At 44.0% G+C, this 19,115-nt stretch overlaps 1 protein-coding gene across 7 annotated transcripts in view; it reads right to left on the bottom strand.

The window, feature by feature from the left end:
• BCL2L14 (BCL2 like 14) overlaps nt 1–19,115 on the bottom strand; it is a 54,039-nt gene that overhangs the window by 12,770 nt on the left and 22,154 nt on the right. For 2 of the 7 annotated variants that reach the window (XM_082738696.1, XM_082738693.1), the window contains exons 3-4: nt 8,864–9,019; nt 3,356–3,795 (exon numbers count right to left, since the gene is read on the bottom strand). In XM_082738696.1, coding sequence (XP_082594822.1) covers nt 3,356–3,788 — 433 coding nt within the window. In that variant the 5' untranslated portion in view covers nt 3,789–3,795; nt 8,864–9,019. Of the gene's footprint in view, nt 1–3,355; nt 3,950–8,863; nt 9,020–19,115 lie in introns of all 7 variants that reach the window. The other 5 variants (XM_082738698.1, XM_082738694.1, XM_082738699.1 and 2 more) reach the window with 3 other exon arrangements.

Here is a 19,115-nt window from a genome sequence, read left to right as displayed (position 1 = left end):
AGTGGTCCGAGCGTGGCCCATCTTGCACTCAGAGGAGGCAGAGAAAGGCCTCAGAGGCGGTCCGTCCTCATCCCCCAGCCCCCATTTCTGTGGCAGGGCAATCAGGAGACCACTGGAGGACATGGAAATAGGCACTCTGACTCGCCTTCTTATGGCGTATCCACTTTTATGAACTGGGCGACGCGGGGTGAGGGAAACAGGTGACTTATGTGTGGGTAAGAGGATAAGCAAACACCTTTCGACTCGGAGGAACCGGCTCTCGTTGAGACTCCCATTTTAAAAACCTTAATTTTAAACACGGAGCAAAGAAACGATTCCCTTCTTCTTAGAGCTGATTTCCTCTGATGGGCCGGGAAAACGGGATGGGGGAGGGAGAGGACGGGAAGGCCGCCCCTCCTGTGGGGTCTGTCTGGGGGAGGGGTCACGGTGGCGCTGAGGAGAGAGAGAGAGCACAGCACCGTTGAGAGGCTGCCAGTCAGCCTTTGGCCTGAGGCATTTGTGTGTTTTTAATTAAAAAAAAAAAAAAGGAATTTATTTATCTGAGAGAGAGAGAGAGAGAGAGCGAGAGCGTGGGTGGGGGAAGAGGCAGAGGGAGAGAGAGTCTTCAAGCAGATTCTAGGCTGAGTGCAGAGACTGACCCAGGGCTGGATCTTATGACCCTGAGCCCAGATCAAGAGTTCCACGCTTAACCAACTGAGCCACCCAGGCACCCCCAGAGGCATTTGTTTCAAATAGAAAGGGTAGGGCATTTCTCTGTGATTGAGACAGCTGTTTCCTTCCCGGTATTCATTTCTTCATTCTTAGAAAGACCTCTCCCCCACCTCCGCCCCCCGCCCCACGAGCTGTCACAGGCAGCTGAACAGACTCCATTTTCCAGCTTGCCTTACATTCAGGAGTCGCCAATGAGATATAAGAAAAGTTGAGCACGGGTTTAGGAAGGCTTTCTAAAAGGGAATGGAATTATCTAGAAAGAAGACACCCTTTTGTGCCTCCCAACCCCCACTTGCTTCCTCTTCTTCCAGCTTGGAAATGTACAGATGATGGCTGGAGTCCCTGCAGCCACCTTGGAATACAAGGGGATTTTGAGGTTGGAAGCCACTAGCCAAGGGATGGCAGAGTAAGACTCTCTTAACGATGGTTGGAGCTGCTGCATGAGCCCTGGGCTGCCAAACTTTGGTCTTCTCTTATGGGTGAGAAAAAATCATCTCTACATTGTTGAAGCCACAGTTATTTGAGTTTTCCATTCTGTGTATCCGAACCTAATTCTACCTGTAACATTCCACATGTAGCAAATTCTAGCTGTGGACAAAAGAAGGGTTCAAAGTCAAAGAATCTGGTTTTGTATTGACGCCCATTTTTCTACCTCCTAAGACCTCTCACTTCTAGACTTTGATCTTGGGACATAAGATTACAGTTCTCGATGGGGCCTGGTGTCTAAGTCCTGGACATGGCAGCGAGGTCTGTGAACCCAGGTGACATGACTGCTACGCTCTGATTTATACATGGCAAGATAGAAATAGAACGTGAGGCTTTCTTGAGTCATGTCCAATGTAAAACCACCTAACCACCCACGTAATTCACCAAACCAGAAAGCGGGCAAGAGAAAGGTGGGCAGGAAGGATACACTGAATGTTAAGTGTCTACAGCAAGGGCTCCTTAGGAAGGAATCGTTTCTGCTATTTCTGAGAATCTCTATATAAAGATTTTGAAATTTTAGTAAATAAAAGAGGTTGAATGACACTTTGGCACTATGGAGATAGAGTGTCTTTTAGCTCAGGAAACCAGAGGATTAGAATCTGTAAATGCTCTGTCTGCCTCTCAGTGAAGTCCAAGGGAGAGCAGAGCAGAAAAGCCTATTGAGGTGTCTCCAAACTGTTAAGGCCCAAGAGCTCGGCTACCATCTCCAGCAGGAGCTTGCTGTACCACTGGGGATAGGGGGGGTGGGGAGAGGAGACGTTCCCCAGGAAATCTCACCCCTAACTTCTGTTCTAAAATGTTATTAGTCTGTGGGACTTACAAAAGTTTGGGAAGTAAAAGTTTCCCCTATCATAGTGAGTGATGGAAAACTGCCATATGTGGGCGGATTCCCCAAGAAAACGGGACAGTCACACATTCTAAAATTGAGACATTACTGCCACCTGTTGACTAATTATTGACACGATAGCCCAGCAATCAAAGCCCACAGGAGAGGGAGTTTCTTCCAAAATCTGGGCAGCTAGCCCTGGGTATTATTGAAGGGGAAGAAGATGCTTGTGCCCAGGTTTGTGGATGAAGGGCAGCTTTCTCTGCTGAAGCCCTTCATGAAAATGCTTTATTCAATATAATGTATTTTGTTCCACTGAGGAAAGGTTTTGTCAACATGCTTCTCAGCTGGGGCACCTGGGTGGCTCCGTAGGTTAAGTGTCTGTCCTTGGCTCAGGTCATGGTCCCAGGATCCTGGGTTCGAGTCCTGAGTGGGGCTCCCTGCTCAGCAGGAAGTCTGCTTCTCTCTCTCTCTGTCTCTAACTTCCCCAGTGCTTGTGGTCTCTCTCTCTCTCTCTCAAATAAATAAATAAATAAAATCTTAAAAACAAAAAACAAAAAACCCAGGAGTGCCTGGGTGGCTCAGTCCTTAAATGTCTGTCTTAGGCTCAGGTCATGATCCCAGTGTCCTGGGACCATGCCCCGCATCAGGCTCCTTGCTGAGCAGGGAGTCTGCTTCTCCCTCTGCCTTCTCTCCCTGCTTGTGTTACCTCTCTTGCTCTCTCTCTCTCTCTCTCTCTCTCTCTGTCAAATAAATAAATAAAATATTTAAAAATACAACAAAATGAAACAAAATTTAAAAACCACAAAAAAAACCCCTACAAAATGCTTCTCAGTTGTTGGGTTTTTGTTTTATTTTGTTTTTAATAGTCCCTTATACTTTGGAAAGTATTTTTGTATGTAGCTACCTGATCTTTCCATCCACCACCCGAAGATGTAGGGAGGGTGGGATACCCCAACATACAGTTGGAAACAGAGGTCCAGAGAGGTGGGTTGACTTACCTCAAGAAGAAGGGCAGCCTGAAGCCCCCTTCAGGGCTCTTCCTTCCATCCTGGTCTCTGGCACAGGTGATCAGAACGTGGGGCAGCAAGCCTATCTCTAGCCAGCAGAGCCAGACACCAGTCCTGCCACCCTTCACTGACAGCCTCCCACTTCCTACTCAATCTCGAGAAAAGCAGGGCAATTATTACTGAATATCAAGAAGTTGGGAAACTGAGGCACAGTGGAGTACCCTGCATCAGGCCACATTACCAGCTGGGAGGAGATGAAATACCACACATACAAGGAAGGGAAAGATTTTCCTGTGGGAGAGCAGCGGCCCCCAAAGCCTACCTTCCTGCTCTGTGCGCGGTCCCACGTTGGTGAGGGACCGCGACCACTGCTGACTCTGAGGACCATCCTGACGTTTCACGGTGGCACCCTCCGGAACGAATACGGCTGAGCTCTGTGCATCTTCCTCCTTCTCGATTACTCCAAAGAGTGTCCTCCAGGAAGACTTTTTCTTGGCCAGGTCTAGGGGCTTCTCCCTGGATGGAGAATTTCTGCAAGGCCATGACACCTGTGTCCATGATTCGTTTGCTGACCAACCCCCCTGCTCTTTGAAGGACAAACTTCTTGTTCTTAGCAGCTTTGGCGAGAAGATGGCAGGGGTGTTCTTGAAGACATGGTGTTTGGTGTAGAAGGCCAGAATTTTGAATTCTATGCTGCTTGTGTCATCATCGTCCAGGGGGATCTCCTCCAGGTCACAGGAACTGGCGGTGCACATGGTGGGCCTGGAACAACAAAGTCCACAGTGACCTCTCCCCTGTGGGTGCACTGCTCTCTGGGGGTCAGGAGGCACAGGCGTGGAGCTCCACCAGCATTTACTGAGAACCTACTCTGTGCAGGGAGGCAAGGAGTCCTCAGAAATGGAAAATCCAGGATTCTCTGTGAAAGATGAGGACAAGAGAAGGTGCACAGACAGCTCCGCACAGAGAGAGTGGGCGAGGAGCTGAATCAGAGGTGCAGATAGCCTGTGTGGGGAGGAACAGACAGCTCCCAAGAAAGGGCGAGCCAAGTCTCCTCGACAGACTGGAAGGGGTTATGCAGGTGGGTGGGACAGGGTGGACAGAGGGCAGACTCTGGTTAGTCTAGAATGTGTGTGAAGAGTGGTGAGAGAGCTGGCAGAGCATGCTCTTTCTGAAGAGCTGGGGCTGAGGGTTGTGGAGGGACAGGAAGTGACATGGCAGTAGGGCCGACCATGGGGGCCTTCGACTCTGGGGCTGAAAGCTCTGCATGGTCTTAGTGGATCTGTCGGCACACCTCAAAAGGAGACCTAGACCATGGGAAGCAGTTAAAGAGCTTCTTGGGGAGGGTAGGTGGGCAAAGAGAGAGGCTGACTCAGCAAAGGGAAATATCTGGCTCTTCCTGACTCTTCCCACTCTCTTCCTTCTTCCTTTATCCTCTGCCTTGGCTTGTTGAGGTCTGAGTCCCACAGATCTGCTTCAGGTAACTGAACTTAAGTAAAACTTGAGGGCTATTGTGTGAGGTGGGGGTCATGACTGCTTTGCTCCCTCCTCCCTTCCGTTTCCTCATACCCACTTCCTCTTCCAGGACTTGACCATCTGACAATCTTTCTTTTCTCACCATCTCCCAATGTCACGGTCACAATGCACCACAGTGAAACCTTTCTGTCTGGAGTTACTTCAGTATCTCTGGAAAGCATATGCTCCTTCCCGCTCTTCCACCTCCATCCCCCTCCACCCGACATTCTTCCCCTCTCCTGCCATGTGGTCTCACAGGCCATCAGTTTGCCCCCTCCTGGTGCAGGTCTTAGTCACCCCCATTAGGATCCTTGCCCAAGTTTGTCTAGGTTTATTCTCTTCTCCTCAACACAAGATAAGCCCCACAGGGCAGGCATGTCGGTATGTTTTACCTCAGCCATAGGCCCCCTGCCTACAATAGGGACCACAATCATTTGACAATGATTGGTGGAATTTTTTTTGCTATTCTGAGAGACTGGGCTCAGTTCCTGGCTCTGTCACTCTACACCTCAGTTTATCATGTTTAAATGGGGATGATAACAGTACCATCTCATGAGCAGTACCCATCTTATGAAGATTGAATCAGTTAATATTTGTAGAGCATTTAGAGTAGAACTTAAGTGTTTGGACAAGTGCCTGATTAAGTCTTACAGTAAAGAATATTTATGAAACTCACTTTGGGCACCACCGTTTTAATTAAGCTCCGAGAGGATAATGGATGGTATGGGGGAGTGCAGTATTTGGAATGAGAAGTTGGGTTGAAGAACTGCTTTTTTACTTACTGGCAAAGGGATTGAGGCAAATCACTAACCTCACTGAGGTGTAGTTTTCCTATTTATAAAATGTGACTCATATTATCTAACTCATTGACCATGGAGGAGGACGAATTACAAACTGTGAAAATCCTTAAAACAAGTATTGATCTGTACAGAGTAGTGGTTTATCTGTTGGTTTCTTGAGTTAGATAATCTAGTTCACATCCTGGGTCATCTGTTTACTAGCTGTGTGACTGGATGTATTTCTTAATTTATTTGGGTCTCCATTTTCCCATCTGCAAAATGGGGATTTAAAAAAATCTGCTTCATCAACTTTGTATGTGGATAAAAAGAATTAGTGTGTGTAAATCACTTATAATAGTGCATGGCAGATGATAAATGTTCCAGAAATATTGGCATCCATTATTTATTACAATTATATTATTGTAATAGGTTACTTTTTTTGTTAAGTAAATATTAGCATTTATAAAAGTGAGCTCATCAAATTCAGTTAAAACTAACTAGTGACATACAAATATTAGGTTTAGTACAAAAGCCACGCTCTTCCTATGTTCCTATATATACATACACACACACACACATATGTGTATATATATGTGCATATGTATATAGTATGTGTGTGTATAAAGTACATAAAGTATATATTCTGTAAGGTATGAAGACTGGGACCGGGACCTGGCCGGCTTTCCCAGCACCCAGCACAATGCCTGACACATAGTAAGATCTCCAAGAATATTTTTTCAATGAATGAATGAAAAATGATTATAGAGCTTCCAGATAACATACAGGACATCCTATTAAATTTGAACTTCAGATAAAATATTTTTTTAGTATAAATATGTCCCCAGTATTGTACAGATCATGTTTTTTACATATTAACTTGAAAAATATATATTTGTTTTTTTATCTGAGATGCAAACTAAACTAGGCGTCTTGCATTTTTATATGCAAATCCGGCAACTCTATGAATGAAAGATGTAGCTTAGAAATAGTGAGAACTGAGACCCACGTAAGCGGCTCCTCCCCGAGGGAGCAGGGGAGAATGAGCAACCTGAGACAAGCAAGAGAAGGAGCCAGAAAGGGTGAGGCGAGAACAGGACAGCTGGTCAGAACTGGGGCAGCAGCCGGGGTGTACAAGGACCTGTGCCCAGGAAAGAGCCCAGAGCTGGCCTGTGTCAGGACAGAAGTGAGGTTTTAAATGTGAAGCTTCCTTTACAATTGGGCAGCCCGGGACAGGTCTAGGCAGGAAATACACTCGGGGTCTGCAGGAACTCCGTCCTGGGTGGGACGGTGAGCCCACTCTTCAAGCCGTACTATCTATGCTTCCAAAGACACCCGCACTCTTCTAACGTGGTGGGAAGACTGAAAATTGTGTGTGTGTGTGTCTGTGTGTGTGTGCGCACGTGTGCACGCGTGCACATGTGTGATACTGAAGGGGAGAGGAAGGGTCTGACTTCTTTAAGAAACAAGTTTCTTAATGAATGCTGATGCAGGAGCAACATCAGAAAAGGGGAAAACCAATGAGGTCAAGATGGAGCACACGGTCTTTCCATTTTGTGAAAGAGGAGATTTTTGTCCTGTGCCAGGCACAGAAAGGAATGGAGTACTTGGCCCCCACTGTTGGGGGCCAAAAATGAGAAAGACGCAGAAAGAACTGCAGGGCTCATTCCTCTGGAATGGCCCGGATGAGGCAAGCCCACCGTGGGGTGCGGTGTGGGGGTGTGCTGGGACCAGGGCCTGGAAAGCACTGGGCTAGTACCAAACAGTGGACAAGTCAAAGAATGGGTTCCAACCCTTGAAATGCTTTTAGCAAGCGTAGGGTTTTCTCCCCCTACTGATCTTCACTGTACACCAAGGGAGAGCTACTTGTTAACTTTGTAGCTAAGTCTTACTTTAAAGCAGATGGGACAGTTTATCTCTGGATAAACTAGTGGGTCCCTACTGCTCTCTGCCATGCCTGTTGAAAGTAGAAGCCCAACTTTTGGGTTTATGGAAACTTACACCATAAATGTTATGCACATATATGGAAAGGAAACCCGGCTTCCCCCACCCTGACCCCCCCACCAGTGGATCTGACCCAGAGTCTGGGGAATCTGCTGCCGAAGAACACCTGTGAGGCTTAGGCTAACACTGTGACTCAGGGGACACAAGCCTACGCCTTCTACCCTCTGTTCACATCCTCACCAGGAACAGACGACGGCAAACCTACTTTCAAAGGCAAGGTCACCAGGCTTTTTGGGTTGGCCTCTATTCCCTCTCTCACGGATCCTCTCCCTGCCAGCCTCCTAAGTGGCCGAAGTACCCCCAGGGTCCCCGCCACCTGGCCTTGGGGCCACCTATGGAGCTGGGAAGGTGGAACCTGCTGGCAAGCTCCTTCAGCTGTTATCACCAGCCCCGATTTGGGGATTTTTAGCAGTGGATTTGCTTGTTGAGATCAGATTTCACCTCTCTTCCCTGTGGCAGGTTACGGAGAAGCATGCGTGCTTTGGGGTTCCAGCAGAGGCTGCCACAATGAGTGCCCAGAGCAAACTGGGCAGCATTTGACTCAGCTGGCTGTGCCCAGGCCCGGCGGGGTGCGGGGCAGGGGGAGGAAAGTCACAGGCACGAGCTCAGCAGAACAGCTGACTTCCACTGCTCTGGACAGATAGGTGAGGCTCAGCTGTCACTCATGCCCATAGACATTCACCCCCAAGGGGGTCTCCCAGACCAGACTGTCAGCTAAATTATGTCTGGCTGCCCTGAGCCTCCGGTCAGAACCCTGGGGCCCTTCGGGACCTGTCTGTCTTTTTTTCCTTCCTCCCCAAACTTCAGACTTCCTAGTATCTCCATGTCGCTCCCCAGCTTGTCATTTCTGAGAATGACCCATTTTTTAATCCTAAGGGTGAAATGAGGTAACATGTCTTAATTTTTCCCACCAGAGAAACTAAACTGAGAGTGCCTCAGGGCACATTAGTGATTAAGATGAGGGGCCTGGACTCAGAGAGGAGGGAGCTTTCTAGAGGGGAGAGAGAGGGCTTGCCCATTTTAGCTGGGGCTTGTCCTCAGGGAAGCCAGTGGGGGTCAAGCCAGAGCAAGACCACTTTCCCACCAGGTGCTCAGAACTCTGGGTGCAAACCCATGGATTCCTGCCCTCAGCCCCATCCCGGCTCTGGGGGACGGAGTCAGCATCGCCACGGGCTCTTGGCCACCCACCTGTGGTCATGTCATCACACACGCTGTCATACACTCAATGATAGAGGGCTGCATAATATTAAAAAATGAACCAGTCAGTTATGGATGCTTAACTGCACTCTCTCAAACCTTCTGTAGCAAGGAGAAATGAAAGAGAAACCTCATATATCTTTTCTCTCCTTTTCCTGGAAATAGTCCCATATTCTTAGCTGTCATTTTGCTTCCCGAGACTAACATGATAAGAAGTTTCTAGTAAACCCGGTAAACCTCTCCTCTGCTTAGATTTGCCTCCTTAGCAAAACCAGGACTGAAGACCCAACCGTGTCCTCCTGAGAAGGCTGAGAACCAGGACTGGCCCTCCTTGGTCTTACCTGGGAATGGGGCTGGCACAGGTTTCCCCCTCTTCAGGGCAGGTGGCTGCAAGGAAATTTCTAGACCTGAGTCCTTCTCCGCGAAACTTCAGAGGAAACTTTCACCAGGTCTTCTTGGCTTCTCATGTGACCAAGACTTCCATGGGCTGTAGCTTCCTCAGGTTGAGGACCAAGGCTGAAGTAAGGCTCGGAGAAGGATGACCACTTCCTCGTTAAGTCCTGCCCCCAGCTTTATCACTGAAGGAGGGGCCGACCTTTGCCCATGTAATTTGACTCTAGAAATAGTTCTGCATCCTTTATCAAAACCTAACGCTGCCCTTCAGGACGATTAGGTGGGTGTTTCCCTGATAGTTCTTTTCATTCTGTACGTTTCATCAGTTTAGCAAACGTTTACTGACCACCTAGTAGAGAACAGCCTTGGCTACGTATTTAATCTTAGCACGGAGAGGTAGGTGTTAGGATTCCTATTTTATGGATGAGGAATCAGGCTCGGGAAAGCAACATCTTTTGCTAGTGGTCCCTGTCAGTGGAGCTGACAGCCAAACCCTGGCCCTCCTAGCTTCCCAGTATGTATTTGTTACCCCTCCTCTGTAATTCAAAGATAACATTCAAATGGGACCACTGGAAAAGCCTTAAAAACAGGCTTTAACCCCAGCTATAGAAGCCACACAAGTTCATTTTTTTCCCCACAGTTTTAAAGATGGAGTTCCCTATGTATATGAAAGAAGAGAGTTAAAAATGATTTCACATTCTACCCAGATTGTTGACTGAAAGAGACATTTATGGCTATATGTTTGATCCTGAAAACTCAGGAGCTGGCCAGGGGAACATGAAGATGAAGAAGTGTGAATGGGGAAAAAGGAATTAAGGCTAATTGCACAAAAGTGAAGGAAGAACTAGCCGTTTAAATATTAGGCAAACAGATCCCGGAGAAGCAAACGGACAGGGGTTATGGGAAAGTCAGATCTTTGGGGACTCAAGAATGTTAACCCAGCAAACTAGTATTTACAGAATATGACATGTGCATGCCAGTCACCTCAAGGGGTAACAAAATACTAAGAATGGTTTTTCTTTTTAGAAAAACTTAGTCGTTTTGGGGCCCTGGCATGGCTCAGTCAGTTAAGTGTCTGACTCTGGATTTCCACTCAGGTTGTGATCTCAAGGTTGTGAGATCGAGCCCCGCGTGGGGCTCTGAGCTCAGTGGGGAGTCCGCTTGAGCGTCTCACTCCTTCTCCTTCTGCCCTTCTCTCCTGCTTGTACCTGTGCACACACCTGCACTTTCTCTCTCTCTCAATAAATAAAATCTTTAAAAAAAACCTTGTTTAAAAAAAAAATCTATTCATTTGAAACGTTTCAAGAACCAACAAATGCCTATCATCAATAACTAAATCAGATAGTAGGGGCTTGAGTTGTTATTGGTTTTCAGAGTTGTATCACTTAGTGACATTGGTCGCAGAAACCATTTACAATCCCACAAGGTCTTGGCAAGGTTAAGTACAAACACAAGAAGGGGAACTTGCACAGGGAGGCAAGCTCATCAAGGATAGAGACCGTCCATTAATCATTACTTGGCCAACTTCCATACCCAAAAGCTAGCACATAATAGGGAAGGGATTTAGTACATGTTATATATTAAAAATTAAAAAAAAAAACACACACAAAAAAACCAAAAAACCAAACCCACTTTTCTCCTGATTCTAAAAATACATAGTGTTATAGAAAACTTGTATGTAAAATAGCATATACATAAATTAAGCCCATCATGATCCCGTCAGTTGGTAAATGTTATTAAAAATTTGGTGTATTTCCTTCTATGACAATAACGTCTAACTACCTCTCGAGCGTCTGCCCTGTCCACTCCCTTCCCTTTTGCACCACTTCCTATTATGCACTTATGGGGAGGCACCCTGGCCCTGGACAAAATGACCCTTTGCCTGTCTAATCACAGCCAACTGGATGAGAGGCGGATTGCCTATTACCCAAGCTGGGCCAGTTCAATTCCATAAGCTGGAAATTTGGAACTATGTTACTGGGATTCCAACCAGTCTCTTCTGGGTGTTTTCACTGGGAGGTCATGCTTGGGTCCCACACAGCGGAGGAGTAAAAGCTGGCAGACAAAGTGATGGAGGAACTAATCAATCAAGAGAGAACTGGGGAGCAATAAGGTCCCGGGGAGCAATAAGGTCCCGGGGAGTAGGAGACAGTGCTGCCTGGTTCCTCAGAGCTCTCCACTTGCCACCGGGGGGTTGGAAGATACCTTTTACCAAAGCATTTTTTAAAAAATTCAGCTAATTAGAGTGTTTCTTTCAACCAGAAGGATTCCTGAACAAATACAATGTACATGGTTTTACATAGTTAAGATGTTATCATAGCTTTGTGACTTTCATTTCTTTAAGTAGGCTGTGTGCCGAATGGGCTTGAACTCATCACCCTGAGATCAAGAGCCCGGTGCTCTCCCAACTGAGGCAGCCAGGTGCCCCTTCTGACTTGCTTTTTGCATTTAACCTCTATCATAAGGTTATCTCCACACCAACATATTTTGAAATAGAATTTTTAATGGCTGCGTTAACATATTTTGAAATAGAATTTTTAATGGCTGCGTTAAGTCCAGGGAATGGAAGCACTAAAATTATTCCGCCAGGCAGCTATTTGCCAAATGTTCTGTTTATTTTCATGTGTTTGCCACTACAAACGATGTTGCAGAGTATAGTTTTGTCATCTTTGCCCGTATTTTGTATTGTTTCCTAAGGAATGATTCCTAGGAGTTGAATTATGGACGATGTTTTTTTTTTTTTTTTTAAGATTTTATTTTTTTATTTGACAGAGATCACAAGTAGGCGGAGAGGCAGGCAGAGGGAGAGGGAGAAGCAGGATCCCCGCTGAGCGGAGCGCCCGATTCGGGGCTTGATCCCAGGACCCCAAGATCATGCCCTGAGTCAAAGGCAGAGGCTATAACCCACTGAGCCATCCAGGCGCCCCAATGATGGCTATTTTTGAAATTGTTACATTTATTTTCAGTTTGCCTTAATCTTAGATTCTGGAATTTGTTTAAATTATTATGGGAACTATGTCCAAGGGAAAAATCCCTATGTGTTTGGAGGTATGATAAGAAGCTCACCCTCAGGAAGACGCTGGGGTTTTTGCCCATCTCTGTAAGTGAGCATCAAGTGAATACCAAATAAGACTTGAAAGTCCAGATGAGGGGCGCCTGGGTGGCTCAGTGGGTTAAGCTGCTGCCTTCGGCTCAGGTCATGATCTCAGGGTCCTGGGATCGAGTCCCACATCGGGCTCTCTGCTCAGCAGGGAGCCTGCTTCCTTCTCTCTCTCTCTCTCTGCCTGCCTCTCAGTGTACTTGTAATTTCTCTCTGTCAAATAAATAAATAAAATCTTTAAAAAAAAAAAAAAAAAAAGAAAGTCCAGATGAGTCCAGACTTTGGAATGGACACCATGTTATTCTGGGGCTGACTCTCATCTTTCTTTCAATCTCAGTGATGAAACTGGATGAAATGAAGCAACAAAGGAGCACAACTGGTTCAAAATGAAACATTTGAGGGGAAAAAAGGAGCAGAGGAGAAGCACCATTTGTTACAAAGTCTATCTGTGAAGGGGTTCAGACTAAAGTACTTCAAAACATGCCACTTTGGCCCCCAGGAGTATTTTGAGCTGAGAGCAATTAAGAAGAAGCCGACACAAGAAAAAGTCGGCCTTCTGCCTGATTAAGAAGGATGATTCTGAACCACAGGAGACTACACCAGACTCTTCCCAGCCTAGAGCTGGCACGAGAGGAATCGACAGAGAAACCTTACTACAACAACTCTAATCTCCCATTAGTTTCCCCATATATATTTACCTGCCCACGGTTTACCATCCCCAAAAGCCCAAAAGCCCTTTTACTTTGCTTTGTCACTTCTGTACAAATTTATTGTCCCCCCTCAGCTTTACTGAGGTGTAACTGACAAATAAAATTGTAATACGTTTAAAATGTACATCTTGATTTGATATATGAAACGTATTTGATGCGTATGAGAGAATCTTCATCACAGAGTTAATTAGCACATTCATCACTTGAGAACACGTTAAGTTCTCTTAAATTTTGATATTACAATACAGTCTTATCAGCCATATAGTCACCATGCTATACATTAGATCGTCAGATCTTACACATCTTATAACACACTTTGTAACCTTTAACCTCCTCCTATTTCCCTACCCCCAGCTCCTGCCAGCACTCTACACTGTCTCTGTGAGTTTGTTCTTGTCTCATGAGTGAGGCCATGCAATATTTGTCTTCCTCTGTCTGGCTTATTTCAATTAGCATAATGCCCTCCAGGCTCCTTCATGTTGTCACAAATGGCAAGGTTTCCTTCTCTTTTAAGGTTGAAAATATTTTATGTCTGTTTCTTGAGTTAACTTCACATCGTTTTCCATAGTGTGTGTTCCCAGTTGACGTTCCCACTAGCAGCCCAGGAGAGTTCCCTTCTTCTCCACAGCCTCAAGGGCATTTACTACTTCTCGCCTTTTTGATAAGAGGCAACCTAGCAGGTGTGAGTTGATACTTATCATGGTTTTGATTTGCATTTCCTTGATGATTAGAGAATACAAGCACCTTTTCATGTGCTGATGGCTGGCTGTAACTCTTCCTTGGCAAAATGTCTGGGGGAGGTTCTTTGCCCATTTACAAAACTGGCAGTTTCTGTGCCATTAAGTTGTGTGAGTTCCTTGTACAGTTTGGATATTAACCCTTTAGTGGACATTTTCTTTACAAATGTTTTCTCCCACAGCATACACTGACTTTTCATTTTGTTGGTGGTTTCCTTTGCTATGCAGAAGGTTTTTAGTCTGATGTAGTCTCATTTGCTTATTTTTGCTTTTGTTCCCTTTGCTGTTAGTGTCAAATCCAAAAAAATCATCACCAGGACCAATGCCAAAGAGTTTAACTCATGTTTTCTTCTAACAGTTTTACAGTTTCAGGTCTTATGATCAAGTCTTTAATCAATTTTATTAATTTTTGTGTGTGGTATAAGGTAGGACTCGAGTTTCATTCATCTGCAGGAAGATAGCCTGTTTTCCTAACACCATTTATTTGAGAGACTATCCTTTCCCTATTGCATATTCTTGGCTGCTTTGATGAAAATTAATTGACCTTATACACATGGGTTTGTTTTTTGTCTTTCTCTTCTGTTCCATGGATCTATGTATTTGTTTTTAATGCCAATATCATACTGATTTGATGACTACAGTCTGTAATATAGTTTGAAATCAGGAAGTGTGTTGCCTCTAGTTTTGTTTTTCTTGCTCAAGATTGATTTAGCTCTTTAGAATTTTGTGTGGATCCTTACAAATTTTAGGATTATTTTCCCATTTCTGTGAAAAATGCCAATGGGATTTTGATAGGGATGGCACTGAATCTGTGTATGACTTTGGGTAGTATGGACATTTTAACAGTATTAATTCTTCCCATCCATGAACATGAATATCTACCCATTTATTTGTGTCTTTTAAAATTTCTTACACCAATGTTTTATAGTTTTCAGGGTATAAATTTTTGTCTCCTTGGTTAAATTCATGCTGAAGTGTTTTATTATTAGTATTATTATTTTATTAAAAGATTTTATTTATTTGACACACACAGATCACAAGTAGGCAGAGAGGAAGGGAAGCCGACTCCTCGCCGAGCAGAGAGCCCGATGCGGGCTTGATCCCAGGACCCTGGGATCATGACCTGAGCCGAAGGCAGAGGCTTTAACCCTCTGAGCCACCCAGGCACTCCATGTTTTATTATTTTTGATGCTACTGTAAAATGGATACTATAAATGGGATTGTTTTCTTTTACCATTGGTTCATTGTTAGTATATATAAATGCAACTCATTTTTGTGTATTGCGTTTTGTATCTGAAATTTATTGAATTCATTTAGTAGATCTAACAGGGTTTTTTTGGCGGAGTCTTTAGAGTTATAATATGTCATCTACAAATAGAGATGATTTTATTTCTTCCTCTCTTGTTTGGATATCTTTTACTTCTTTCTCTTGCCCAATTGCTCTGGCTAGGACTTCTAGTATTATGTTGACTAGAAATGGCTAGAGTGGGCATCCTTTTTTTTCTCCTGATCTTAGAGGAAAAGCTTTCAGTTTTCACCACTGAGTATGATGTTAGCTGTGGGTTTGTCATATTTGGTCTTTATTATGTTGAGGTGTGTTCCTTATATAGTCAGTTTCTTGAGAGTTTTTGTCATGAGATGAATTGACTTTAGTCAAATGTTTTCTCTGCATCTACTGAGATGGTCAAATGATTTTTATCTTCCATTTTATTGTATGGAGTGGTCGTATTGATCTGTGAATATTGAACCATCCTTGCATCCCTGGAATAAATCCCACTTGATTATAGTGTATTGGTTCTTTTAATGTATGATTGAATTTGGTTTGCTAATATTTTTTGAGGGTTTTTGCATCTATGTTCATCTGGGACTTTGGTCTTTAATTTTCTTCTCTTGTAGTATTCTTGCCTGGTTTTGGTATCAGGGTAATGTTGATATTATAAAATGAGTTTGGAAGTATTCCCTTGCCTTCTATTTTTTTGGAGACTGAGAAGTATTGGTATTAATTCTTTAAATGTTTAGTATAATTTACCAATGAAGCCATCTTTATTATCTTTGTGGGGAGGTTTTTGAGTACTGATTCAATATCTTTACTAGTGGTTCTTGGTTGTCTCTCAAAAGTTTGTGATGATCTAAGCTTTGTTCTTAGTGGCGCCCAATAGCTGAGGGTGTACCAAAGTCTGTCTGTGTCCCAAAGGGTAGAATCATAGTTTGCACCTAGATGCTGGCTGATTGGAAGCCAAACCCTTAGGCAGCAGCTGGGAAAGTATGTAATTAGAGTTCTTCCAGTAGAAACTGGGAGGTGGGCTTTTTTGCCTGCTTCCTTTGCACAGGTTCTCAGTGTACAGCTGTGATGGTGGGCACCCCTGCATGCATTTAAGAACTTCTTCACTGGTTGCTATAGTCCTGTGGGATCTGTGAATACAAGCCCTGTTGGCTTTTAGAACCAGGTGATCCGGGGGTCCATCCTTTGGCTGGCATCTGCAAAAGCTGGGGTGCCAGAGAAGTTCCTTCCAGGGAGATGCTGGTGATTTGGAGTGGGCTAGAGAGAGAAGGCAGAGGCAAGCTATGTTGGCTATCAGAGCTGGGGGATTTGGCAGCCCATTCTTCAGGTGGCAATCTTAAAAGTTGGGACACTAGATGTTTTGATAAGATCCTTCCAAGGAGATACCAACAATTTGGTTTTACTATTGGAGTCAGTAGGAGGGAGGAGGCAGGGGAAGTGTCCATCAGCTCTTTCAGGCTCTGGGAAGGATTGCAGTTAGCACTTAGATGCAAGACCCTTGGGCAGCAACTTGTAAAGTACAAACTTTCCTGGGTAAGACTCTAAAGTGAGAATTTTTGCCTGTTCCTTCTGCTCAGAGCCCTAGGGGATGGCCACAGCCAGTGCTTACATGCCTATTAATAATGGCTTCTTTGTTTGCTATAGTTGTGGAGATGTATTGTTCATCTGTTAAGATGTTATATAAGTCCCAAGTTCTAGCCACCCCTTTGAGTTACTCATCACTGAGTTTCTCCCATGTGTATGTAAGTTGTATGTGTTAATAAACTTATATTTGTTTTTCTGTTGTTAATCTGCCTTTGTCTAATTTGCAGGGTCCCAGGTGAAGTTTTCACCCTCCTCTAAGTTATGGTTAGAATGTATGAGTAAGTTGTAAGTTGTGGTTAGAGTTATAATATGTCATCTACAAATAGAGATGTGGTAAGTTGTGGTTAGAATGTATGAGTGAAGACAAAATAAAGGAATTAAAGTGATAGTCTTGGGGAGTTGTTATGACCAGAAGGAAGATGGATGGTGGTTACAGAGATCACACTGGCACAGAAGCAGAGTTTAATTGTGACAGCAGACTTAAACTAACTTGACTTTCACTAAACATTCCCAACAAACAAAGAGAACCTTGTACTTGATGCTAATGTCATCTCTAAAGTCAAAGGAAGCAATGGTGATAAATTTTGCCTACACTCGAATATTATGCGTGGGAAAGAAGAACTGGTTAGTCTACTAGAAGCAATGGGAAACTTGGGAGGAAGAATTAATGTTGACCCTGGTGTAGAATTTAGTGATCATGAAGATAGAATTCTGGCCTAGCCAAGCCTGCCTTGTAGACTAAAGATAGGCATGCTTTCATGGCCACAGGCTCCAACAGGCATCACGGTGGCATCTGTAATTTACTGAACTTTTATCAGCGATTAACTCAGCTATGTAATAATTACTAGTTATGCCCATCTTACAGATGGGGAATTTGAAGCACAAAGAAACTGAGTAAAATTGCCCAACATAACACAATCAAAAGTGGCGAAGTTGGAATTTGAGGGAGCCTAGGTGGCCAGGCTTCAGAGTTCAGGAACCTAACCACTGAAACTGACTGTCTTCTTCATACTTACTGTATAGACCTATCCCTGATCATTGATGTTTTTCAATCACCTTTTTAATTTTTTTTTTAATATTTTGTTTATTTATTTGAGAGAGAGAGGAGAGAGATGAACAGTAGGGAGGAGGAGAAATAGACTCCCATCCAAGCAGAAAACCCTATGTGGGGCTTGATCCTAGGACCCTGAGATCATGACCTGAGCTGAAGGTAGATGCTTAACTGACTGAGCCACCCAGGCTCTCCCTCTTTTTTTATTTTTATTTTTATTTTTTTATTATTTTATTATTTTTTTATTTTCTTGAATCACTTTTACTGCTGTTGAGCTGTATGGGGAAAAACAAGAAGATTTTGAAATTGACCAAAAGATATTATTGCATATCTTTTCAGTGGAATGTTGGAGCCCTTGGAGATTTTTTGATTTTATATCTATGTGCACCTTTGCGGGCTTTCCATCAATTGGGTTATTTTACAACTCAATAAGACCAAAGCTGACTTAAAGAAGGCTGATAGTAACAGCAAAGTGTTCTTTCCATTAAAATGCAGATGGTTTCCCAGAGGAATGGGGCTCTTGATTGTCCTAGGGTACTGACCTGTTTTTCCAGTTTGCCTCTGTTTGTCATTGATTCCAGTATTCCTTAGCTGACTATAAATGGGTCACAGTTTGAGTTCTCCCTTGAGAGATGGAGAATTTGAAGCACAAAGTTTCACCCTCCATTAATAAGGTAAATACAATATTTGACATGTTCTTTTTTATTATGTAGGAGTTGACAAAGGTTCTCTTTGACCATAATCTAACCAGACTCATTCTGAGCTCTTTATTGACTGAGCCTCAACCTTGGCCCGTAAAGACTTGAATGGAGCTCTAACATAATTTCCAAGAGCACATGGCCTCATCTGTACCCTACAGTGGCCTAGCTAAGCTCCCTTAGTGTGCTTGCCCAGCAAACTCAAGAATCACAAAAGAACGTACTGTTTTTTCCAGCCAACACCTGAGCTCAGGGCCCCTGTCTGCTGTCTCTGTGGGAGGGTTGGAGCCCAACCAACCCAGATGGTTTTGCATGGACCCAGCTCTCAGTCTGTTTTGAAATTTTTCACTCTCTGCAGCTCACTGGCTCTCATTCTCCCTTTGAAATACCCATTCATCCCTGAGCAAATCCAAGTTTACTGCAGCTCACTGGCTCTCATTCTCCCTTTGAAATACCCATTCATCCCTGAGCAAATCCAAGTTTAGTGCAGCTCACACTGGACTCTTTTCCCCATGGCAGTAGTATTCTACTGTTTACAAGCTGTCCTTACCACTTTACCCAGGTTGGTTTTTTTTTTTTTTTTTTTTTTTACCTTTGAAGAAATTATCTCCTAACATTGGTTAAATCAATTCATTCTCTGCACCTCATGTTTCCGTCAGACTCTTCTTTGATTGTCTAATTCATTGAGAGGCATTTGGATAGAGATCTTAAGGTGCTAGCATTGACTGTTTTTAACAGATTTATTGACCCATTTAGAAATAAGACAGTATCATAAGGGCTCTGGCTGTATAGGCTAATAGGTTGGAGCTGAACCCTGATTCTGCCTCTTATTAGGTAGGAAGTAGAAGGGAATCATCTGGAGAAGGAAGCCAAGACAAGACATTTGATTCTGAGGCTGAATGGAAGTTCTTGCATGAGCTCTCACTTTAAAAGAACACGTGTAAAAGGTACCCAAAGGAGTTATTGTTAAAAAGTTACTCTGTCACTTGTTAAAATGATAAGGTAGACAATATTCAGGACTAGGTAGAGGGACCCTGC

This window comes from Mustela nivalis (assembly GCF_964662115.1).
Source record: "Mustela nivalis genome assembly, chromosome: 7".
Classification (NCBI taxonomy): Eukaryota; Metazoa; Chordata; class Mammalia; order Carnivora; family Mustelidae; genus Mustela; species Mustela nivalis.
Note: the sequence above shows the minus strand (reverse complement) of the source record. Positions and strands in the feature narration are given on the sequence as shown.